This window comes from Macrobrachium rosenbergii, chromosome 42 (genome assembly GCF_040412425.1).
Source record: "Macrobrachium rosenbergii isolate ZJJX-2024 chromosome 42, ASM4041242v1, whole genome shotgun sequence".
Taxonomy (NCBI): Eukaryota; Metazoa; Arthropoda; class Malacostraca; order Decapoda; family Palaemonidae; genus Macrobrachium; species Macrobrachium rosenbergii.
The window spans coordinates 25758434-25784949 of NC_089782.1; the positions used below are offsets into that span (position 1 = coordinate 25758434).

A 26516-nucleotide genomic window follows, 5' to 3' on the forward strand; every position below is an offset into this window, starting at 1 on the left:
TGATTCTAAAGCCTCTTTGTCAAAACCCTGAGTTTCTACCTGAATCCTTTACGTTTACTCTTAGAAGCCAATGATTTCTATGCTTGAGATAATCCTCCATCTGTGTTACTCGACCATGACCTACATTCGTCACATCTCAAATTGACGCTCACATTGTACCTTCCTGCAATTTATGCACAACGAATGTCTGTCGTTTTTGAGGGTACTCATCCTTTTCTTGCAGGCTGTGCACGAACGATGGGCTGTGGTGTCTCCAGCGCGTAGCGAGCTCGTCGTCACGGCAGTAAGCAGATGTGAAGCCGGTGTTGTCAAATGGTGTCTTATCCATTTTATCCATTTTTCCAAATCCAAGCCAGGCCAAGTCAAAACGGAGAAAGAAGCAATCCAGAAGAGAAGGGGGGCGATAAACCAGTCCAAGCCGTTATCCAATCCAAAAAACAAAATAAGGGGGTCGGGCTGAGAACCAAAATTCACCTGATGTAGGACAAGTCCTAGCAGCACGGCGAACAAAAAGCAATTGAGGATCTCGCCACACTCAGCGGGACTTGCAGCAGCGTTGCCAACGGTACGCTAGGTAACTCATTTGTTTAGATTTTCCTGTGCTGGTAATGTTGACAGTTAATTACCCACTTAGCGATGCGTAGGTTATGGGGATGTAGTTTGGGCTGGTAGGTGACCAGGGCTAATTCAGGTGTTCAGGAGTATATTAACAAGTATTCTATTACAATGCAAGTCTTGTGTAAAATGATTTAACAATCACTTTCATTTTTAGAATTTCACAAACAATGAAACATACTTCTGAAAATATATAACTACGGACAAAAAAAATCCTACTCACTTTCCAAGAGTATCATCTATATCGCCTCTCGAAGGCTCGGTATTTCGCCATCTTCCTTTACAACTTAGGGGCATCAGTTCATCAGCTGGATAAGCATTGTCCTGGAATGTATAATATACATTATTTTTATTATATTTGAAGTGTGGTGAATCATGCTTCACTGGTACCTTCAAAAGAACATTATGAAATAAATGCTATACAGTACATAAACTACAGTAAATGAGATCCTCCAGCAATTCCGGAGGAAATCTTTGGTAAGAGGGCCTGTTTGTGTGTTTTATTTTTTTATTTTAAACTTCTATTCAAAACAGGCAACTTACAGAAATACAGTATGCAAGATCAGAAGTATGTATCTAGTTGTTATAAATATGTATTTGCCAACATCTATGGTCTTAAAGTACCCCTCATATACTTCTACCTCTTTTTTAACATACAAGAGTGTGAGTACCCCTACACTCACAGCTATAATTCATGGGTTCCTAGTAGTTAACTGCCCCACCTTTCCTCTGTCTGTTCTGCTGGACAGCTCGCAGATATCCCCAGATCTTCACTGACTTCTAAAATATTTAATTCATCCACTAGGGTAATTTCATCCTCCCTATTTCTAAGCTAATTAAAGATTAATTGATATCTTTTGCCTGGTAGATATTTTATACACTGGCTATGGGTTTTTTTTATTTCTGGATAGAAGTTAGCAAGAAACTTGAGTGCTGTGCTTCCCAGACTCTACACAAAGTTTTTTTTAACTGTTATTGTACTATTTCATCCATTTTTATTAAGTGTTTTTTCACATTCACTTTCCTGCACTTTACATATTCAATCCCACTTTGATGTGTTTTAAGTTTGACTTTTCCTTGAAATGCCTTTCTGGCCCTGTAAACGCTGTGTCAGCAGCATGCTGGGGGTTGATGTTTCCTTCTAATACTGGAGACTGCAGTTTCAGTGGTTTGTTTCTTGACCTCACCAGCATGGATATGTCCACTGTAGCAAAGAAGCCTATTCTTAAACCCCAATTTACCTAAGAAACCCAAAGTATCCCTTGATGGCCACCATCAGAATTAAGGTGAGGAAGAGATGAAAACTTTCAAGAACTGGAGGACCAGACCATGCAAACATGCTTCCCCAGACACAAAGTAGTGATGAAGCCATGCATACCAATTTCTCTACAAAGTCCAATCCAGCATCAAGGGCCATCACTGTCAACAGATAAAAGGAAAAGGAAAGAAGGCAATCAACTGCAACAGTTGGTGAGAACCTTCAAGCAGCTTCCATTTTCCTCTGCTACCCTCTGCTGCATGCTTCATCATTTAATCAACCTTACACTGTACTCTAATTCCTCTCTACTGTTATACAACTCCCCTAACTAATCATCCTTTAGTCAATACTGGACTATGATCTTGTTCCTGCACCTTTCAGCAGAAAAGTGAAACACCTGTATAAAGAAGACGTAAAAGGCTCCAGAAGAGGTGTGGTGCTGAGAACCTCCACAGTGAGTCCTTTTCACAAAACTCCCCTTGTTGGGAGCATGACCAGTAGTACCTCAGTTAGATGAGCATATTGACATATAACAGAATAGTATACAGTACTAAGTGCGAAGCCAAAGCTTCATTTTATAAACAGCATGAACTTACCCCCTTTTTTATAACATCAACCTCAATAACAACGACTAAAATTATAAAACTTATGGATACAACACTAAAACATAATACTAGTATAATAGTAAAATCTATAAGAACCCATTAATTAGTTTTACATAATCCTGCTAATAGACTGACAACTAACCCAAAGACAATCTCCTTGGCAAAGGCAATAAGAAAACAACAAAATATTTCACTAGTGATAAAAAAATGTAGTAAAAAAAGTAAACATTACAAATATAAGGATCAGAATAGAGTAGCTGTACTTTATACTGAACAGTATCCAATTATAGATATGAGTTTCAAAAATCCTAAAATTCAATAAGGTAAGATGACACTGCATTAAAAATACCCAGAATTATCATTAACACTTACCATATAAGCTGTGTAAGCATGATAAAACATTTCTTTGGCCTCCTCCCTGAAAAAAGAAAAGGAGAATTAAGAATTGTAAAATTTCTAGTTGCAAAAATAAAATTACACGAGTGTTTATAAAGTCTCAAATGAACTAAGCTCAAATTACACACTTAGATATATTGCATAAAGTAACTAATGAGAAATAGTCACTGTACTCTAACACTATTAAGAATGATAAAAAGAGACATCAGCAAAAGGCTAAAGTAAATGTTCAGACAATCTCAAATGTTCTAATCAAAATCTTCCAGAAATAAAAATTCAATGACTCATTAACATTTTGAAGTGACCATGAAATGATGTTAAGTGTATAAAGAATATCCGCAATGACATATAAAGCTCCTACTGGGCTATAACTAATCATACCCATAATACATCATCATTTAACCTTTCAACAAAGTGTTTAGTACAGTATCATATTTCATGATCAAACCCAAATACAAAAATTAAGCAATCCTATGGGACCAAGAGCATCTACCTCTAGCTAGAGATTCTTTTGCAGTATCATCCAGTGGTCAAGAGTGAACTTCTTATATATGCTACAGATGATTAATGTTAATACATACTTTTCACTTTTCAGTAGGAACAAACAAGTGACTTCCCAAAAATATATGATGTTGTCAAGGGTGTAAAGAAAAAAAAAGTGATATTTGCGTAACATGACCTTGAGAAACGAATTCAAATCAATATCAGTTAGTCATTACAAACACTGTACCTCACAGCTGTCATGTCTTTCCCATTACAGTGACAAAGAACTGTACAAAGAACTTTAGGAAACATCAATATGTAGCATTCACATACTTCATCTTTTAAGAGTGGAAAGCTTTGTTATAATTTTTTGTAAGATAAATGAAGCATAAATTTGTATTTTTTAATTCACATATCCCGTCTCTTGCTAAGGTTTTAAACATATGTTCTAGTTAAAAAGAGATTTCAATAAAATCCTCTCGTCGTACAGTGACCAATCTATACTATGAAAGAAAAAATCCCCACTTCAATTATATATATTTCACCCACAAATATATATTTTTGTAAGATGAAAATGACATTTTTATAATAAAATAAAGTTTTATATATATTTACCAAGTAACTACGTAGCTTAGTTTCTAACAATCACGGCAGCCTAAAATTTGAAATTCGCGGTAATGCTCTACTATTTTGGTGTAGGTAACTAGACCCCACCCGCTTTCGGGGAAGAATAGGTACAACAAAGCTGATGAGCTCAATTCGTTTGTGCCCTATGTCCATGAGAGGGAAGAAGGGAGGGCTCCGATCAAGATCTTACTTGGTAAGTATATATAAGATTTTATTTTATTATAAAAATGTCATTTTTATATAAGTAACTTACCAAGTAACTACACATTGACAGGAGGTGGGATGCATGGGCATATATTACCCAAAAACACTCAGTAATGGAGATGAATTTGAAATAGAAAAGTAGCTAGCACTGGTAGAATGCTTGTTGTAACCTTACCTGGTGAGAGAGCTACAACAGGAAGATACTGCCTCTGGTTGGAGCTCATCTCAACCTGTAGTGAAGCGGCAGTAAAGCTGAGGGGTGCCTCTACATCAGTGGGAGCTCTGCAGCCGAGGGCTGCCAAAGCATTACAAAATAAAACAAGTGCCCTTGCCCTGGGCGCAGTACAACGAAATCAACCAGAAAATTCTGTTACCCACACATTACTAAAAACAAAACCATCACCCATCCATTAAAAACAACAACTGGTGGGTACTCCAGGTACACGATACCCACAGGCTTCCCAAAAGACTCAACAACCTTTCTCAAGGCAAGGAGATGGAGGAATAGAAGGAATACCCCCTACCTTTTGTCCCCCAATACCATGCCAGCCATGGCTAACAGACCTAAAGTACTGTAATTCCTGTGCAATGTCTTCACATCACATAAATAATGAGAAGCGACCACCAATGATTTGCATTCCCAATATGTTGACTGAAGAATCGTGGAGAGCAATAAGTTCCACTTAAAACCCAACGAAGTGGCAACTCTCTTATTTTATGAGCTTTAACTCTGAAAAGATTAAAGACATCCTCTTGAATTTCCTAGTGCAACTCGGATATTACGCTCCTCAAAAAAGAAGGCCAAGGCATTCTTGGACAACGGACGTGAGGGGTTCTTGACTGAACACCACAAGTTATGAGAGGGGCCTCCGGTCCTTTTGGTCCTTTCAATATAGTGCTTTGACAATGCTCTTACTGGGCAAGAAGAGCTCTCTCTTGGTCTGCTGGTCCCAAGATATCCACTAAGTTCTTGATAGTGAACGAACGGGGCCAGGGATTGGACAGGGTCTCATTCTTTGCCAAGAATCCGAGAATGAATGAGCAGGCCACATCTCCCTGCAAAAATGCAACTGTTTTATCAACGGCCTGCATTTCACTAACCTCTTTGCCCTAGCCAAGGAAACCAAAAAGGGGGGTTTTCCTAGTTAAGTCTCTCAGAGATGATGAGAGAAGGGGCTCAAATAGAGGAGCCGAGAGCCATTTGAGAACCACATCCAGGTTCCAGGTGACTGACTTCTTTTGCTTCGAAGTGTCCAGAGACTTAATTAGGTCACTTATATCTTGGTTTGTAGACAAATCCAAACCTCTATGTCTAAACACAGAGTTTAACACAGCTCTATAACCTCTGATGGTGGAGGTAGCTAAGCCTTGAGAAAACCTCAGGAACATAAAAAATATCAGGAATTTGGGCTACAGAGGTTTTAGGAGAAGAGACGCCATGTCTTTGGCACCAGCTGCAAAAGACTGCCCACTTCGCCTGGCATACATTTGCGGAAGACTGACGTCTGCACTTAATGACTGTTTCTGCAGCTTCTCTTGAAAAGCCCTTCACTCTGACAAGTTCCCTGACAGTCTGAGGCCTTGGTGGAACTGATGAAGTGAGGCTGCTTGAAGAAAAAAAGAAGTATACCTTAGTTTTACCAGATCCACTGAGCTGGATTAACAGCCTCCTAGGGCTGGCCCAAGGATTAGACTTATTTTACGTGGCTAAGAACCAATTGGTTACCAGCAGCGGGACCACAGCTTATTGTGAATCAAACCATTATAGCGAGAATGAATTTCTATCCAGAAATAAATTCCTCTAACTCTTCATCAGCTGGCCGGGAGATCGAACTCCGGTCTAGTGAGTGCCAGTCCACAGCTCTGCAGACTCACCCCTTGAAAGAGCTAGCTGAGGCTTCATTTTCTGAGGCAGAAGTCTCAAAGTCTATCAGGTGGGCTGAAAGGTCTTGGAAACCACCTTTATGCCAAAATGGGGGCCAGTTCTGAGTCAATGACATGTTGCTGTGGGATATGAACTTGGTTAGGACTTCTTTCATCAAGCTGAACAATGGGAAGGCGACCATCCAGGTTCGACCAATACTGGAGCATGGCATCTGTTGCCCATGCCAGAGGGTCCTGGGCTGGGGAACAGTCTAAGGGGAGGTGAAGGTTCCTTGACGTTACAAACAGGTCTATCGATGGCTTTCCCCACCATTTCCACAGGTTTGTGCAAACCTGTGGGTTCAGTGCCCATACTGTAGGTTGAACCTGTCTACAACAACTTAACTCGTCTGCAAGAATGTTTAATTTGCCCTGGATAAACGAGATGACCCAAGGAAGATCCCACAATTCTCGGGAGAAGGATTTCCTGGTTCTTGATAGAAGCCAATGCAGTTGTGCTGGTTCGAATGATGTTACCTTATTGATATTACTGTCCATTTGCGAAGGGCCAAATAAACCACCAGCTCTGGAGATGTGTGTGGTTTTTCTTGTCTAGAGACCATGTCCCGAAACTTCCATGTTGTCTGTAAGAGCCCCCAACCCAGATCCGATACATCTGAGTACAGTACAGGTATAAGGTTAGGCTGAGGCTCAGAGGATGCAGTGATTTCCCTATTAGAAATCTTTCTTCTATGAGCCACCACTGAAAATCATCCTTGATCTCGGGAGTGATGGGGAAAATGAAAGAGTCTGGAAGAGTCTTCCGGTGCCAACTGGCCTTTAGAAAGAGTTGCAGGACTCTTGTGTGTAGTCTTCCTAAAGGCACGAACTTCTCGATGGATGAGAGGGTGCCCAGCAGACTCATCCATTCGTTGGCCGAGCAGCATGGGAGAGACAGGAAGTTTCTTACTTTCTGGAGGCAGGACTGGATCCTTTTGTGGGACGGCAGAGCCCGAAAACGTAAGAGAATCGACCCTCATCCCCAAATAATTGTGTCGGGGCTAACTGCGACTCCCGTGTGTTGATTAAGAGGCCCAATTCTAGGGCAAGGAGAAGTGTCTTCTGAAGGTCCTCCATGCATCTTGCTCTTGATGGGGAACACAAGCCAGTCATCTAAATACAGACATACTGTACACTGATATCCATGAGAGGAGCCATTTTGTCAGAGGGGCGAGAACACAGGTGAATACTTGCGGAGCTGTCGAGAGGCTGAAGCACAGAGCCAGAAAATGAAAGATTCTGCCCTGGAACACAAAAGTTAGATACTTCCTCGGTTCATTTCCATCTTGAACCTGGTAGTCTAAACAAAGAAATTCAGTGCGCTGACGTCCAGGACAGGTCTCCAACCTCCCATTGTCTTGGGGACGACAAACAGTCGGTTGTAAAAACTTCTGTGCTTATGTCTTCAACTAACTCTACAGCTCTCTTCCCGAGTACAGACGAGACCTCTTCTGACAGGCTCAAAAACCTCTCCGAACCTACCGAGTAGGCTGTTAAGCTGATGGGTGGGATTACTAAAGGAGGTTTTCACCTGAATGGGATGGAATAGCCCTCCTGAGGACATTGATTAACCAGGTTCATTCCCAGCCCCATTTGTCTTAAAAATGGAGAAAGCCTGGCTCCCCTCTGGGACACGGAGGACAGGATCCTCACTTGTGAGAGGTGGGTTTAGAGGACGACTTCTGAACTGGTCAGACTGACCGGAGGTTCATGCGCGGGAAGCGCTGAAACTTAGCTCTGCCACCTCGAAAGAGCTGTTGTTGCAACGGGAAGACTGTTCTTGCACTGAACCAGACTGAAGTACGACAGCCTGACTCCTTGGGATGCTTGGTAGATTGCACTAGCAGATCTTGAGTCGACTTCTTCTGTACGTCAGATGCAACGTGTTCTACTGTAGCTTGAGAGAATAATGCGAATCGATTCAAAGGTGCAAATAGGAGAGCCGACCTCTGGGAGGGAGTGACCCCTTTTGTAGTGAACGTGCACCACAGTTCTCTCTTTTTGAGAACTCCCATGGAAAATAAGGCAGCCAGCTCTTGGGAGCCATCCTTGATTGCCTTATTCGCACATGACAGAACTCCTAGCCAGTCTGATGAGAAGTTCTCTTGAAAAGTGTTGTTTCCCTCAATCTCCTTAGCCCCCACAGTCCAGTCTAAGAAACTGAAGACATTGAAGACCTTAAACACATCCCTGACTAGATTATCAAGTTCCGAAGACGTGAACATAATCTTGGCAGAGTTAAAAGCTGATCTCCGTGCCTAGTCAATGACACTGGAGAAGTCCCCCTGGGAGAAGGCAGAAACTCACAAGGAAGGAGCTTCCTCAGTGGCTTAAGATAGGTATATACCTTCTTTGAGACAAGCAAGAGGGAGGAGTGCTAAAAACAGACTTACCAAGATTCCTCTTCTCTGCTAGCCAACCATCAATACTGGATAAACCCCTCCTAGATGATGATGAAAGGACCATCTTTGGTAGCCTGGCAGATTCTGCAGGCTGTCTCATCATAAAGGCTGAACTCGGAGATGTCGGGGCCGCTGTAGACAAAAAAGTTAGCAGAAGAGGAAGTACTGTATTCCAGGAGAGCCACGTAAGCAGAAGTAGGTTGCTCCTGTTCAATGGCTTCTTCATCTCACTACGTAGAGGAAGGAGCTAAGTCTGGAGGATTCTGTGTCAATGAAGGCAGCTTCTGTAGAAGTCCTAAAGTGCTATCCAAATGGTGTTGGATAGGTTCCAATGAAGGATCTGTAACAGCCGGGAGTGGCGCCACACGCTTGGCTACTGGCACCGAGCAGACAGGACACACCGCCACAGGTGGATGCACGGACACAGGGGAACACCTGCGTATTGCGTGTGGACACTGGCGCCTGGACACTGGGCGCTTGGACATCAATGGGCGTTTGGATACTGTACAACAGCTTCTTCAAAGAGGAACACCGCTTTGGTGCCAAATACTAGTGCTCCGTTACTGAAGGTTCATGAGATTCACGATCGGGATTATCCCAAAAACTGTGGGAAGGAAGTGGACTGCACTCTCTGTTTACAGGCAACTACGAGGAAGTGGAGGCGTACTCAACCAGGCGAACCATGCCCTTTCCGTAGCCTGGAGAAGAAAGGTTTGAAAAGCGCCTAGTACACCCTCTGTCCATGCTGGAGTCCAAGTCCCTGGATGATAGAGCATACACATCTGTATGGACGCCTTTCCAACGGCTGTCTGCCAAGTCCTGGGATTTATGAACAACAAGCTCGGTTGAGGGGGCAACTACCCATGGGCAAACCCAACTGACCTCCCTTGGACCTTCATTTTGCCTCTTACCATGTTTAGGGGAGTTTGACAGGGACCTTTGTCTCGGAGCATTGGTGGATAGTAGTGCCTCCTCACTGTCATTACACTTGCACCAACACTAATTACAATCATTTTGTCTATCGGACCTCAACAGAAGACCCAATGTAGGCTAAGGTGTTCACTCAGACCAAACTGGTCTATACAGCTGAGGCTGGTGATGACGTGGGTTCGGAAAGAATGGGAGCAGGCCTTGAGGAGCAGCTGGTCATGCGGAGGAAAAAGCAGTGCAGGCATGACGGAACAGGGTATGTTGGCAATATCGGCTTTGGAAAAACCTGGCTCAGCTAAACCCACAACCGGCTCTAGCAGCCGCCTCTCTCTACCTGTCTCTCTGAAGTTTGTCAGGTGTACAAAACTTACCACTTCCCCAAAGTATAACTTAGTTTAACCAGACCACTGAGCTGATTAACAGCTCTCCTAGGGCTTCAGCCTGGTCTAATCTTTACATTCTTCACGCCCAGATCAAAGAATAAATCCTGGCCTCTGCAATGGCAGCACTTGATATGCGAGTCATGTTGCAGTTAGTCTGGTATTACAGCCTTTGCTGCAATACCTAATATAGACAAACTAGAATCAGACATAAGTCACAATCAGTCAATTAAATTGTCTACATTGAGAACAAGCTAAGCTAATGATGAGTAGCGCGCTACCATACCAAAGGAATACTTTACCAAATAAGGCATAAGCCACTACCATCTGGCGAAATTTCCAACAAGAGCTGCTCCACCAACTGATGATCGGTCGTTGACTGGCAGACAAGAATTGAGCTCTTTGACTGTGTTGTACCTATTCTTCCCAGAAAGTGGGTGGGGTCTAATTACCTACACCAAGACAATAGAGAGTTACTGAGAATTTAAAATTTTAAGCTGCCATGATAGTTAGAAACTAAGCTATGTAGTTGCTTGGTAAGTTACTTATATAAAAAATAAACACAGACACATACAAAAAGTTCAGTACATTTAGATACTAACAAAACCTTTAAGTTGACTTGAACTGTGCAACCACATCATAAATCACCCAAAGCCTTTACACTTCTATAATGACCATGTTCCACATCACATAATAAAGTACCAAGCTACCTAAAATTCAACATCTTGTCACAACCAGTATTATCAACCATTACTGGTGTGTGTATTATTTTATGAAGCAGGTCTGTGTCATCAATGTGAGTGATGTCCATTCTGCTGCCCCATAAATCAACTCCAAACTGAGGAACAATGAAGTAGTCACCAGAAGCTAACAAATACAAAGTGATGATTTATATGTAATGAAAGGTTAAACTGCTTAACCTGCGATATGTGCTCTTATGAACAGGCTATAATACATATTTTTTTTCCGCAAAAGACTGAAATATACCCTGTGGAGAGAAAGTAAGTCTTTATCATAAGCCATAGATGCATGGAAAAAATCTCTTTATCCAAGTGCAAGGTATTCTATAGTATACTAGAGAATAGACCTAAAAAAACGCTAATGTCAGTACAAAAGATCACTATGAATGATTATGTAACTGTTTGCCATACAAATCAAGTGAAAGAGTTAAGAAGTAACCACAACAGTTCTATAGGATCTACAAAATGCTAAGGCTCCTGTAAGAGACAACTCAAAATACTGCATGACTGTCCCTCAAGATTGTATTTTCAAAAATATTTCTGAATAATGATGCTGGTGACTAGCAAGGATGCTATTACACTTTACTTAGCATGCAGACCGAGACATGAAATGAAAATTTTTTAATACCTTATCCTCTATTTTCAAAAAGTGCATCAGACCAGCCAATTAAAGAGCAATTTACTTGGTGATTATAAGTAAAAAAAATACCTGCCTCAGTAATTAAATCTTTTTGTGTTCATAGCTTTTTTACTTTCATATTTAAAATTCATTAGGCTCCCCTCCCACCCCACAGTCAATGTGGCTGCCTGGGAAGTTTCCTTTTAACTTGCATAGTATAACAGTACCTGTTCCACCATGCTGAAAAGTGTACTTTACAGAATATCTTAGAATGCTTAACAGTGCAGCTATTTTTTCATCTTCTAAAATTTACTGTTCTTGCAGTATATTCTTTGTCAAGTAAATCCTGTAAAAGTCAAATTCTGTATATCTTAGTTTTATGCTTTTAATTTGCAGAAAGCTCAAAGATTGCTAATGAGCAGCAGAGGCAAGGGAGAAGTCACTATGTTATCAAACGAGGTCCAAAAACTGAACACAGACACACATGGGAGAACACGGCAGTGGCTGTTGATAAATCAACAAGCAAGGCTATGGCACCCCACCTTTAGCTCACAGAAATGATAAGGTCATGTTGCCAGTGCAATCTATCAAACAATGAGCATGGCTTGAACCTGGGACCACCACTTTCTGAAGTTCAGGTGACCTAAGCCACCAAGACAGTAGGCTATATGAATTTGGAAATTGCTGCAACCCCAATACTTAGGACTACATATCTGACTACCATTAGAAAAAATGTATGGAATATTTCCTTAATCCTAAGGCATCTTCTGTTACCTATGGGAGCATTCATGTTAAGCACAGCCTGGCTTCACCTGGTTTTACATATCAGCATGAAAGGCCAGCTTTGAAACTCTGTTTCTCTTCTCACCAAATGACTAAAAAGCTGTCTCATATTTCTAGTAATGTACTGGATCTACTTTTCAATGACGTTTTACTAACAACAGATAGATATATCTGTGACGTAACTGGTACATATGGCCATATTCCACTGCAATGAAGATCTCAGGCACTTGGGATATTCCCTGTACCAATAACAAAAAGCTGTGGCCAAAGCCTAGTGCCATTTGGAAAGCAACTGTGCATCTATTAAGACATCTAAAATTAACAAACAACCCCAAAACACATAAAACTGATAGAGATTATCAGAAATAATAGTAAAATTATTGCTTGGGAAATCATAAATGATCAAAATAAAGATTATTCTTGATTTGAAGGTTAATCCTGATAAGTATATTGTATGTTCAACATATGAATATGAAAGTGGACCCTGATGAACAACTGCATGGTTTTTGGTGTGAAAGAAATTTGTCAAGAAAAAGGTCACATGTATGCTGTCAGAAAGGTGAGGAGTGAACTCAGAACTGTCTCTTGAATGCAATGGGTGGCACCACAAGCAATGCTAAGGAATGTGCATTACACATTTAAGTATGCTTCTATACACATAGTACGGTACTTAGAAGTTTTATGCCCACAATGTTTAAGAGCAAATAGGGAAGAGAGAGTAGAGTACCAACAAAAGCATTAGAAAATGATGGAAGTTATCATACTCAGATTGGTTAGCATTATTTACTTAATTATAATTCATTGAGAAAAAATACCATAATTACCACCATCTGAACAAAGGCGATGCTGCATTTCCATGCCGGGGGGAAATTACAGCATAGTATGAAAGTACAAGTTTTTAATTTCTTGCCTTATAATTAAATGAATTCCATTAGTAATGGCAGCAAAAATCTAGGATGTGTGCATAACCTAAGGCCTGTAATATTATATAAAGCAAAGGTATCCACATTAGGAACTGGAGAAGTGTGATCAGAAAACCCTGAGATTCAAGGCTATTGTCAGTAGAATAATCATATTCTGACTAAGGAATGGCTCACAGGTTAGGTCAGAATGAGTATACAGTACAACACAAGAATTTGAAGTTATTATGCAGGCTAGTGAAATCCTCTCAACAGGCTAACCTGGCCCATTCTTATGCACTAAGGCCGGCCCGCCAAACCTAGCCTATTTCGGTTAGGGTACAAACACAGGTAGAAATAAGTAGTAGCTCCGTGGCGGCGATTACCTTCTAACTCACCGCCAATATCAGGAGCCCTAAAAGTGTAGAAAAAAAGTTTCCAAGGTAAAAACAGGGGCGGAGCTAATACTTAGAATTACCCGAACACAATTAGGCTTGGTGGTATGAACTACAAAACAAAAATTCGTCACGATTTTCAAGACGGGTCTTTGATAACAGAACTGGGCAATCCTGCTGGGCATTGGCCTCGTAGGCTCCCCGGGCCTGACATAACCTAGTTTGCGTTCAAAGCCCAGACCTATATATGCCAAATTTTTTTCAAATCTTGTCAGTCTAGTACTTAGCCTAGACTCTTTTACAAATGGATAAGCCTAAAATACGTTAGAGATAAGCTAAAACTATAATATAACGCGAGGCTGCTGCCTCTTTGACAGGTTGTGGAATAAAATAATAGGATGCTGTCACTCGCTGTGCACTTGACAGGTAGTTTTGGTTAAATAGCTGCGTCTAAACGCTTAATATTATTATAACTGATTAGCTGTATAAGGTACTTACTTACCGAATAAAAACATAACTTGGATTCACAACCAAATGAACAAGATTATGATCAAAATATGAAAAACTTACTTTAAATTTATCCTTTCTTCTTCTGACATTGATTGAGTCCCAGTACTTGAAACGCCTATAACTAGCCATATTGCACTCACTATGAAACAAACACTACTATAAAATGAAGAAAACATATTCATAATCGATTTTATGTTCTTCCAATTAATAATGACATTGTACACAGGGGGTTAATGTAATGTTTTTAGGGCATCGCGATGTATACGTCACTACAACTATCAGCTGATTCAAGATGGCTGCTGTTATGCTGTAGATTTCGTAAACGCTTGGAATTCTCATAGATCCCTCACTCATTACGCCTCTCATTTTCCTCAAACGTGTCTGTCGAAAATAAATCTTTGAAACTGTGAAGGAAATTTCAGCGTGTGAAACGTTTTTAAGGTATTCACAGGATGCATTTTGACAATGGTTTATTCTTTAGGAAAGTGGGAAACAGAAAAATTGGTAGCCTATTTTATTTCCACTGCTAGTAGATGAACTTCAAGGACGAACCTGTGAATTACTGGCTTCTGCTATGGTCAAATACATTCTCTCTCTCTCTCTCTCTATATATATATATATATATATATATATATATATATACTGTATATATATATATATATATATATATATATATATATATATATATATATATTGTATATATATATATATATATATATATATATATATATATATATATATATATATATATATATATATATATATATATATATATATGTGTGTGTGTGTGTGTGTATAACTGAATCACGAAAATATGGAACGTGATGAATATATATATAAATAAAGATAAAATCCACGAAGGAAACGGAAACGCTGGAGTGCTGCGGAGGCCTTTCGACACTAGTCCTTTACTTTAGCAGATACAAAGATAAATCCACGAAGGAAACGGAAACACCGGAGTGCTGCAGGCCTTTCGACACTAGTCCTTTACTTAGCAGATCATATATATATATATATACATATAAATATATATATATATATATATATATATATATATATATATATATATATATATATATATATGAATGTAAGAAGGCCCATAAAACACTATTTAAACGTTGAAACCATATATTTCGGGCACTAGCTTTCTGTGCCCTGTTCACTGCAGAATATGGACAGGTGGGAAAGTTACAATGGGATATATATGAAAACATAAAGGTGTGGCCTAGGCCCCCGATGTTATGGAGGTGGCGTTTCCTTAGGAGAAAGACCAAATTCCCTAGTGGTTTTTGGCCTCATTAGACTCCATAACATCGGAGGCCTGGGGCCACACCTTTATGTTTTTGTATATATACCATTGTAACTTTCACCTGTCCATATTCTACCAGTGAACAGGGGCACAGAAGCTAGTGCCCGAAATATATGGTTTCAACGTTTAAATAGTGTTTGCGGCCTTCTATATTCATATTACACTGTAGTATTACAGGAAAAGATATTCATATATATATATATATATATATATATATATATATATATGTGTATAATATGCATGTATGCATATATACATATACATATATATATATATATATATATATATATATATATATATATACATATATACAGTATGAAGTGAAACAAAGGAACGCAAAATCTTTCGTCCTTATCCTAAGGCATTCTCAACTACACAGAGCAGAAAAAAAGGGATCACGATGTAAATTCAGTTTTACAAAAAGAAGAAAAAAACCACAACGACTGAGATTAAGAGAATGTGAAGTCATTTTACAGTATGCGAAGCTCATTACATTTGAGGTTGACTGATCTTCTGATGAGGAACAGCTGTTCTGGATTAACGCGGTTACTGGATTAACCAGGGGAGAGGTTAAGGACACAGACAAGAATTAATGATAATCGTAAGCGTCTCTTTCATTTGCTGACTGCATATTAAATCTGATGTTGAGATGCTCCTTGAGGCAATATTGCTGGATCTTGTTATCACATTACGACGAGACTAATCAATGTGATTTTTTACTTAGATGCACAATAGGAATGTTATTGTTTTGGCCAGTTTAAGTAAATATTCAATTTATTTTGTTACTTAATTCGTAACTTGTCTGGCCCAAAGAAAATGAGGTATATGGGGATTTTTAAAACAATGTTGCTACTTTGTTGATGGCAGTTTCTTAAAATCACCATTCCATTGAGTTTTCCACCAATTATTTGCGGCCTTAAAACCGATTAAATAATGCAAGCAAATGGTAGGCCTACCATTCTAATCATACAATGTCTTCACACCTTTACTGTAAAAAGTATACAGACTATGAGCTGAAGAAAGCAGCTATCAAAGCGTAATGTTAGAGCAGAAATAAATTACAGCAATAATAATAATCAGCTCAGAGAGAGAGAGAGAGAGAGAGAGAGAGAGAGAGAGAGAGTTACATAGCTCACTGACTCGGCCTACCTGGGAATCAGAAACTGTGTTGTATATCAGAATCATCTTGCTTATTTGCAAGTCGTAATAAAAACTATCTTATTAAAAAAATCGTGTGTCTCAGTTAGTTTGCAGAGTTCAGAGGTCCACATCAGCACTCTTACTCCCCTTTCACACTCGATCAAACTTATGGGATGCCTTTAGACAAGAAGCCATACTGGCATAAAGCCCTCTTAATCTAGAGTCTAGACCAACAACCAACCACCCAAACAGAAGGGCACATCAGCAGTACATCAAACACCCCCAACAAATGCTGCATCTTTCCCCAGTCTTGAATATCCACTTCCGCACTTCCTGGATAACAAGGTCCTTTGTTTTACATCATCTGTCCAACCTGTTCTAAATCTTCTCTCTCTTTCCTTCTAACATTTTTTAATAAAATACTTTTTCACCCATTTATTGCCATCTGCACTTCCACAAAACTAAATCGTCTGAAATACTCTGATCCAAACTTTCACTTACATTTACATTAATATTTCTGGGTACCTCCAAATTCTTCGCTTTAAGAATTCTTGTTACTATATAAACAGTTCAACTCGCAAGCATTCTATATCAGCTCTTCGATTCAGTTAGGGAGAGCTAGTCCAACAATCCCTCCATACATTCCCTCCTTAGCTTCTTGTACAAACCCGCTTCTTTTTTGCTTCCCCTACTAAGTGAATTGCCTATTCCATCATCCTATCCACTATCCACATTAACATTCAATACTCCATCTTCCAGGTTTCTATTCAACTTCATACCCTTAATCTTGCTCGCATTCTCTCTCAGTTTTCTGCTCTTGCAAACACGCGCACAACCTTTCACTAGTTTCTGCAGTTTCTCCTTACCATCTCATATGTCAACAATGCATCATACAAAACACACATGCATATATATACAGAATATATACACACACACACACACACATACATATATATATATATATATATATGATTGTGTATATAAGAGAGAGAGAGAGAGAGAGAGAGAGAGAGAACGATACTGCTGTATAAATAGACTTTACCGTTGACTGCCTAAAGAAATCTGAGATTACTCTTGATCTTGAATATTTCATACTGGTAGCAAAGATATCTTCAAGAATTTGTCCCTTTTTTTGGTTTGTTTCTCAATTGACCATCGATGGTTTTGGCTCAGTGTCAGCTGTTATGATCGTATGCGTGCTCGAGGCAATTATCAGGAAGGTTATTTCTCAGATTGATAACGGTCGTGAGGAAGGAAAAGCACCGATATTCAGTAAATATTAAATTAAAGTACCTTATATATATATATATATATATATATATATATATATATATATAGAGTATATATATATATATATAAAATAGAAAGAAGCCCATAAAACACTATTTGAACATTTAACCAATATATATTCCAGGCACTTCCTTCTGTGCCCCTGTTCACTGGAAAAATATGGACAGATGAATGTTACAATGGCTATATACAAAGCATATATAGGTGTGGCATTAAGTCTCCGATGGTATGCAGGTGACCGTTTCCTAGAAGGAGGAGAGTAAACTGTTCCTAGAAGGAGGAGAGTAAACTGTTCCAAGAAGGAGGAAGAGTAAACTGTTCTAGTCGTTTTTTGGCCCACACTCCGTTTGTGTCGATTCTGGTGTGGTCATGCCCTGGAACACTTCTTCATGGAAGCAGTCTGAGGATTAAAGCGTCGATGTCCGATTTCCAATCTCCTCCTGACAAGTTCATATTGTTGGTTTTATTGATGATAGCAGATTCCAGCATCTTTCTTTGTACGGACAGCTACTTTTTGAAACCAGCTCCGCCCCTCCAGTCATTGATATGTCCTGTATTTTTGATGTGCAGGAAAATCCCTGAACTCTCCAGAAGCAGATCTTTTGTGCTCTGTTATTCTTGGTGAAGACAATCTACCTGTCTCCCCACGTAAATGTCATTACAATTGCTACACGGTATCTTGTAAACTCCGGCTTCTTCCTTGTTATTTAAGTATACGTTAATGAGCGAACTCAAATGGAAAATGAAGGTTGTTAGACCTGAGTTGTTCGTGGCTTTTTGGATGTTTCGTCGTACGGGAGCTTTATTTTGCTGTTGAAATCTATTTGTCTGTTGTGAGTGGGACTCTATAGTATATTTTATTCCTTTTGTTAATAGCCCTCTCTCCAATAAGTTGCACCCCTACCAAGATCTTTACAGAGGATGTGTTGGTAGCTTAAGAAATTAAAGCAGGAAACAGCAGAGGTGGAGTTTTCTATATACTGTAAATGCATATCTATTTCTGTTCTCTTATGATCAATTTTGTCTAGGGCAAGCAGTTTTCCGTCCTTTTCCCATTCCATTTAGAATTTTATGGTCGGAACCCATGAATTTGTACCTACTAAATTTGTCAAAGTCTCTAGCTATTGTCCCAGAAAGTAAAGATATCATCTACGTATCTGGCCAGATCATATTACAGGGTTTGATAGCTGACAAATTTCTGTTTCGAAATATTCCATGTATAGGATTTGCTAAAGAGGTGATAGGGGACTTTTACATGCTGTAGCCAAATTTTTGTTTGTAAAAGTACCATTGAAAGAGAACACGTTGTTAGTTACACACAGGGAAAAGGACGGAAAACTGCCGTTCCTAGATGTACTGATCATAGAGAACAGAACAGATATGCATTTACAGTATATAGAAAACCCACCTTCGCTGTTTCCTACTTAATTTCTTACACCACGACGTTCCACTCAAGATCATGGTAGGGGTGCAAACTTATTCCTCAGGAGGACTTAGGATATGTTCAAATGGGTACCTGAATGGAATTCAACATGATCCGCCAACACCTAACACAACTGCTCTGTCCACCAAACATTATCGAGAGGGCTATTAACAAAGCGAATAAAATATACTATAGAGGTCCCACTCACAACAGACAAATAGATTTCAACAACAAAATAAAGTCCCCGTACGACGAAAAACATCCAAAAGCCACCGAACAACTCAGTTCAACAACCTTCATTTTCCATTTGAGTTCGCTCATTAACGTATACTTAAATAACAAAGGGAAGAAGCCGGAGTTTACAAGATACGTGTAGCAATTGTAATGACATTTACGTGGGGGAGACAGGTAGATTGCTCTCGCAAAGAATAACAGAGCACAAAAGATCTGCTTCGGAGAGTTCGGGGATTTTCCTACATATCAGAAATACAGGACATATCATAAACTGGAGTGGGGCGGAGCTGGTTTTCAAAAGTAGCTGTCCGTACAAAAGAAAGATGTTGAATCTGCTATCAATCAAACCAACAATATGAACTTCAGGAGTGACATTGAAATCGGACGACATCGACGCTTTAATCCTCAGACCGCTCGTGAAGAGTGTTCCAGGCACACGACCACAGAATCGACGCCAAGCGGAGCACGGCCGAAACGACTAGGAACAGTTTACTCTCCTCCTTCTGGGAAACGGTCACCTGCATACCATTGGAGACTTAATTCCACACCTATATATGCTTTGTATATATACCCTTGTAACATTTCATCTGTCCATATTTTTCCAGTGAACAGGGCACAGAAGGAAGTGCCTGAAATATATGGTTGCAACGTTCAAATAGTGTTTTATGGGCCTTCTTATCTTCATATTATACTGTAGTAGTACAGTAAAAGACATTCATATATATATATATATATATATATATATATACATACATATATGATATTTTATTCTTATTAATCCAGTCAGAGAACGACCCTTACGTGCTGCAGGCCAATATTCTCTATGCAGTCTGCCGATCAAAATAAAGTTACGGTGACAACCGTTACATCAAATGTTCAGATTTTAATCTTTAATATCCATCGATTTATGGTAAGTGTAACTGCGCGGAAAAGAAATGAAATAACAAAAAAGAAAGGCTTTTCTATAGGATGAAAAATAAATAGAATACAGTTTTTGTTTCTAGATGTTCGTCAACACCTCAAACAGTAGTTTCCCAACCTGGGACATCTGTGCCCAGACGCAACACAACTGTTCAAACTTTGTGAACAAACATGTGAGTACACCTGTTTCCCTTGTGGGGTCTTCCGAATGTGTACATAATAATTATGGGGTATAATTTTTCAGTAACTGAATGCTTTATCAATGATTTCCAAAATTAATTATACACCTGAAAACACGATGAACTGGCATTTTGCCAGTTCATCCGAAGCAATTTACATATTTATAGACTCACAGAGAGAGAGAGAGAGAGGCAAATTAGCCTACCTTTACTTTCTGGTACAATTATGAAAGAACAAAATAAATGTGTTTTTCTCTTACTTTTGTGATTTCATAATAGAAAATATATCATGCATAGATGAGGGACATTTTACAGGTGACGACGGGATCACCTCAAACCGACAGAGGCCATAAGGTACTGCGAAAACAGAAGGGGTTAAGTTCCATCGTAACGGCCCAGAAGTAATAGGGAAAACTGGACATTTAAGTCCGTAGTCTTTGCACAATACTTGCTTTAATGTGAGAAAGATATTAAGGAAGACTCATCGCAATACGCACATTCTGACAACACTGAAAAGAACAGCCTATAAGTAATGACTGTAACGTGGACATGTGAGGGAATGGGAACTTATGACTGAGTCATGGATGGAAACGAAAATCCAGTTCTGGACGAGAGGAAGTCCTTTCATTAAACCATTCTAAGGAAAATAGAGAAAGCACAGCCTTCCAGGAATGTATGGGAAACATTATCAAAACATGTATTAATTAGTTCGACACCAAGGTAAAAATGCTGCGCAGAACAGGAATGCCCAGAAATACAAACGACATACAAAAATCAAAGTTGGCACCTTACAACAAACTTTTTATTTTAAGGAAAATGTCATGAACCTGCTAACACAGTTACTATATATGAGGCTATCAGTCGAGAAACATGCCAAGCGCCATCCTGGGTCTAAGTATTTTTTAATCTAATTTATTATATTTTAAAAATGGCACTTGGCATGTTTCTTGACTGAAAAGCTCATATTCATATAACTGAAATAATGACATATGACAGGGGGCTCTATTTTCCTAATCTGACAAATAGCACAGAAACCTGAAAGTTTACAGGGAGGAGTGACTGAAAGGAATTTTAATCTAGAAGCCCTGCACTACATGCAGCCCTCTCTACTCATGTCTCAGATAATGGTGTTATCTTTCATTCGTGTCTTCACAATAGAATAAGTGAATCTGACATTTATCTCCAAAGAAAATTCCAGAACGAAAAGACGAGGTGTGAAAAAGAAGCATTATTTGCATCTGAGTGACTGCAACAAGAGGTATATAGGTCATCTGAAGGAACACGGGAGGATAGAGAGAACAAAGCCCAGTGGTATTTCATGAGCAATATGGAAATAGCCAGATATAGCACCATGAATTAAAACAGAGATGGAGCTACCCATTAAGAAACTTTAAATCAGTGGGCGCTGTGGAATTTTATGCTATAGGTAGAACTGCGTTCACTCAAGCCTCGCGCCAGACCAAGTCGATGGCCTTGGAAAACAAAAACAAAAAAATAAGAGCATAAGATTTCTCAAAGATTTTTACAACTGGAAAACGTTTAATATGTGACTGAAACATAAACGAATAGATCACTCATTACTGGGAGTCCAAACTGATATCAGAAACGGTGTTTTAAGACTGCCACATTTTCGACAAAGAACAACGAGTATGACAGATGTTTAGTTTTAGCTCAAGAAGAATTGGCAATGATTAGGTGGGAGTAGTCATTATATTAGGAATAAGCTGAACAACGACATATGCCACAAGTGAAACTTAGATGCAGGTGTTCAGAGCGAGGAGAAAAGAAAGCTGCACTACCTTCCCTGGTAGATTTCTCAAGTCATCAAGGACAGCTGCCATTATAACAATCTAGGGACCAGACCAATGCAGGCTGAAAAGAAGCAGAAGACAAAGTGAGTAAGTCCGCGCGTGTTTTTGAGAGAGAGAGAGAGAGAGAGAGAGAGAGAGAGAGAGAGAGAGAGAGAGATGCTGTCCTAAGACAGAAAGACAGTCAGAGAGATGAATTCCTAGTGGATCAAAAGAAATGAGGGACATTTAATTCACACACGACATCAGAGAGCGTGTTTACCTTATCAAAGGATCAGTGCGGCGTTTAGTAATACTTTCTAAACTCTTCGTATCATAAAAAAAAAAGAAAGATTTGTTAGTATGAGCTCTAAGTCTGTAATAAAAAATGACAAAGAGCAGATGTTACGCCTGAGTGAAAATATAAGGTATACGTATTTCCACTATAACTCCACTCCCGTCTAAATGTTACCAAGGTCGAATTGAATTCAAAACACGTCTAGCTTATTTAATGACCATTCCGACCCCATGGTTGATTTCTCTTTTGTATATTATTCTCTGCAATTTATAAGAAATTTCTCCAATTATCGAAGATTTGGAGGAGAAAATAAGCAATCGAACAGTTACGAGATACAGCCCGGATTAAGAGTGGTTAACTAATCTGAACGTTGCAATAATATTATTGAATGAAGATTGCACGAGCAAGATTATTTAAGTGCAACTCTTTCACAAAATCACAGGTAGTGGAAACAAAAGAATTAGTTTTCCCAAGTATGTCCGAAACATTTACCAAAGTCGACAGCAGAAGTTTTTGAGTCGTAATAGGAAGCCAGTCATGAGACATATTTTCACAATCAAACTATACATATGTATATGATACCTCATCTTATTATCAAAGCAAACAATAGCGCCTGACAAGGACATATCTGTAAGCTACGGGGATGTACTTGACCTTAAACCGAACCTACCATCCTCATTATTTGCTTCGCCTTGTGCACGTTACCAATACGCGAACACGCTCGACACTTGCACGGCTCAAGGTCGACCACTTGGGCTTCGACGATCCAAGTATAACGTTTTGCATATTTCAGCACGACAGTTCCACCCTCGATGAATATTCCATGGGCAGCCGTGATCGTGACGACTGTGATGTCGCTACGTGGACAGACATTCGGCAGCTAATATTGGTTTGTGGTTTTTATGTCAGTTTTGGTAACCTTTATGCACATTCGGCATACTTACACGCTGTTTATGAATATTTTCGTGTGCAAGATGTCAACTGAGACATGGAATCCAGATCTGCCTGTTTTATGTAAATTAAAGTGAAACTAATGTCAATATATATACCACAGATCTTGGGTTCATCGATTCAGAAGTACAGAATGCAAACCGTTCCATGATTTTTCTCATTAACACGTCAACTACTAAGTATTTCCGCAAGTTTTTTTATTGCAATATTTACAAATAATTTGCACGTGTACTGTTAATGTTATATAATTCTCTTCAACCGAGCCTTTATATATATGGGTATTCTATCTGGCTCGTCTCATTCGGCAATAATGGCCTTTGGAATCTTCCCACTCATTTAACGTTTCATGAAGAATCTATCGCCCGTGACATTTTACCCTTAATTTCAAGGTGAAATGCGGTCGATCTCGGTACCCCTCACTATTAATACTCTTTGCTAAATAATTCCGCACCAAGTGGCGCCGCAAGGCCTACAGAACGGAACCAAATGAGATTTGCAAGCGTAAACTTTAAGTGCGCTTGACTCTCTGTTTTAAGCATCTTCAAGGAATTTACTGGCTTCGTTTACAAGACTACAGTTTAATGTATTCACGAGCCGCTTTGACAGCACAACGATGTTCTGGCTTCGTTTACCTAGACTACAGTTTAATGTATTCCCGATTACCTAGCTTCGAGTCATAAACTGCTTTGACAGCACGGCGATGTTCTTCAGTGGCTTCCCGAGTTCCCAATTACCTAGGTCTTCGAGTCATAAACTGCTTGAAAGTTCCCAATTACCTAGGTCTTCGAGTCATAAACTGCTTGAAAGTTCCCAATTACCTAGGTCTTCGAGTCATAAACTGCTTGAAAGTTCCCAATTACCTAGGTCTTCTAATAAACTGGGTCCCAATTCCTGAGTCATAAAAACTGCTTGACACCTAGGTCTTCGATTCATAAACTGCTTGACACTAGGGATGAGGGACGTCATGAAAATTCACCAGTTTCTGTTCAGTATATATATAGCCCAACGTCTCGAGACCGGCCTCGGCCTCCAAACTCTGCGACTCGGACTCGATCTAGGGTTCGCTCTGGTCTCGATATAAACATATATGTAAGTATATTCGGTATGCTAAATGTTAAGGAATGATAACTGAATGCATCTGTCAGGGCAAATGTTTTCGATTGTCACGAGTTGTCACTACATTAAGGTAAAAACACGTAGTACCTTTATCATATCAATTTTGAGTATGTTAGTTATGCACGGTGTAAATAAGAAACCTTATTGTTTTGACTCTGGCTCATGATGAAAAATCAATCAGCAAATACTTCTCTCACTCACAAACAGCTACTAATTAACATATAACGAAAAAAACAGTGCCGAAAAAAGTTACTGAGCAAATAAATTAGGGCCAAAATAATTGCATGAACCAAGCATATTAACGCTTCATTATCTTTTCCTGGAGACGAGAACGGGGCACCGACTATACCCGTAATGACTAATTCATACAAATTTATTTTTCATATACAAAGTGCCTTACTTTAATCTTTCACTGTCTTCTTGTCCCTCTCCTTGGTAGTTTATATCGTGGTAGGTAAGAGCCTGGCAGCAAGACCGAAACAAACAAACAAACAAATAAATATATATAAATAAATAAATAAATAAATAAATAAATCTCTCATTTTACCAGCTACCACAGGATTCGAACCGATCTCTTCAGGTTGCGTTCAGCTACACTCTTGCTATCAGTAACAGGTCAGGCAAACTTTAATCGTTCAAAACATAAATCATACTTGCTATTTCCCACTTTAAAATAGCGTGTTGTTTTCAAAGCCCTTTTCAGGAACTGTAACATCTTTATAGACCATTTTCAGTTTCAGGAGGTTACTTCAACATGTTTAAGTTAGACTGTATAGCTTCCTGGCCACAGTGAAAATATCCAAGTGTGTAGCAAGGCTACATGGACACATCATGGCCGAGCAATCTCCAAGCTAAATTCACGAAATTCTGGTAAGCAGCCATTCCGATAGATCTTAAATACCTCAACCGGTAATACACACCGTTTTGCGTTTCTAGTAAATTTCTGGTTATAAGGGTGAACGCTGAAGAATGTACAAAGTTAGAAATTGTTTCCTGTCATGATTAAATGCATCTATTTGACTATTCAGGTTAAGTTCCCCCACATTACATCCCCTTTGGTTCACTGATTTGTTGACTACTTGATTTATAGAGGTAGAAATCTCAAACCCAGACTGTAGCTACACTGTGTTGACTCGGGCACAATCAGACACTGAACCTGACGTCGGCCCTGCCCTAGGTCTGGAACTCGGATGGTGTGGACCCGAACTCGCCCTCGGCCTCGGAAGTCGTGTACTTCATTACAACACTGATTTTCAGGATTTTTAACTCACCTCCATCGTTCAGTAGTGCCCTGGACAAGACAACCAGATCACTTGAGGCTTGCGATGACTTTCCTTTATACAATAATTTCTTGAACTTCGCTGTTTCCTTTTGTCAGCATTTTATCATATCCGCGCTTCATTTCAGGCTTTGAAAGATCAGTCACAGACCAGATGACGTTCCCCATCTTTGTCATCATATTTTCTCAGGTTCGTGCAAGAGATGTGCCATTAATCTTGGATGTCATCATACCTGTGGAGAAAGTATGGATCACTGGTACCCTTTGATGGAAGGACCTGATTTTAGTTAGTCTTCTCCACCCACTAAAACAATTCAGAAACTCAAATTTGCTAATGTACAGTAACCCGGTTATGCAACTATATAATCCCGCTTACGTAGCATTTACTGGTAAGAGTCAAACGGTATCATTTGCGAATGATTCACTGAAAAGACTAATTTCTTTCCCCGAAAGCTATTCCAAGTTAGCAGTCACTGAGTAATTTATTCTTGAATGTAATTAGATATGTAACAACACCAAATGTCTATACGCCTACAACATTTCAACAGCATGAAACTGGCGATTAGAATTGATTACTCCCAACGAATCTTCCAACGGCATGTCGAAGTTAAGGAAAACCTATAAATAACAGAATTCAGTTAAAAAGAAAAGCCGAGTTGAAAATGAAAGGCTTCACAGCAAAGATACCATAAGCCAGGACTGTATGAAGGGGACTGAGACAATACGCTAGGGCTCACTATAAGCCTATTAATCCTAAGGCATTCACAACTTCTCCATCATGAAATGTGTACAGTGAGCAATTTGAAAAAGTGACAAACAC

At 39.4% G+C, this 26516-nt stretch overlaps 1 protein-coding gene across 1 annotated transcript in view; it reads right to left on the reverse strand.

Annotated features, from left to right (window-relative positions):
• The window catches only part of LOC136828101 (ER degradation-enhancing alpha-mannosidase-like protein 3), a 72794-nt gene extending 47083 nt beyond the window's left edge, over positions 1-25711 (reverse strand). Inside the window, 3 exon segments of the mRNA XM_067085880.1 lie at positions 839-939; positions 2851-2896; positions 25689-25711. Of these exon segments, the coding sequence (XP_066941981.1) occupies positions 839-939; positions 2851-2880 (131 nt within the window). The 5' untranslated portion in view covers positions 2881-2896; positions 25689-25711.
• Positions 25712-26516: the final 805 nt, after the last annotated feature.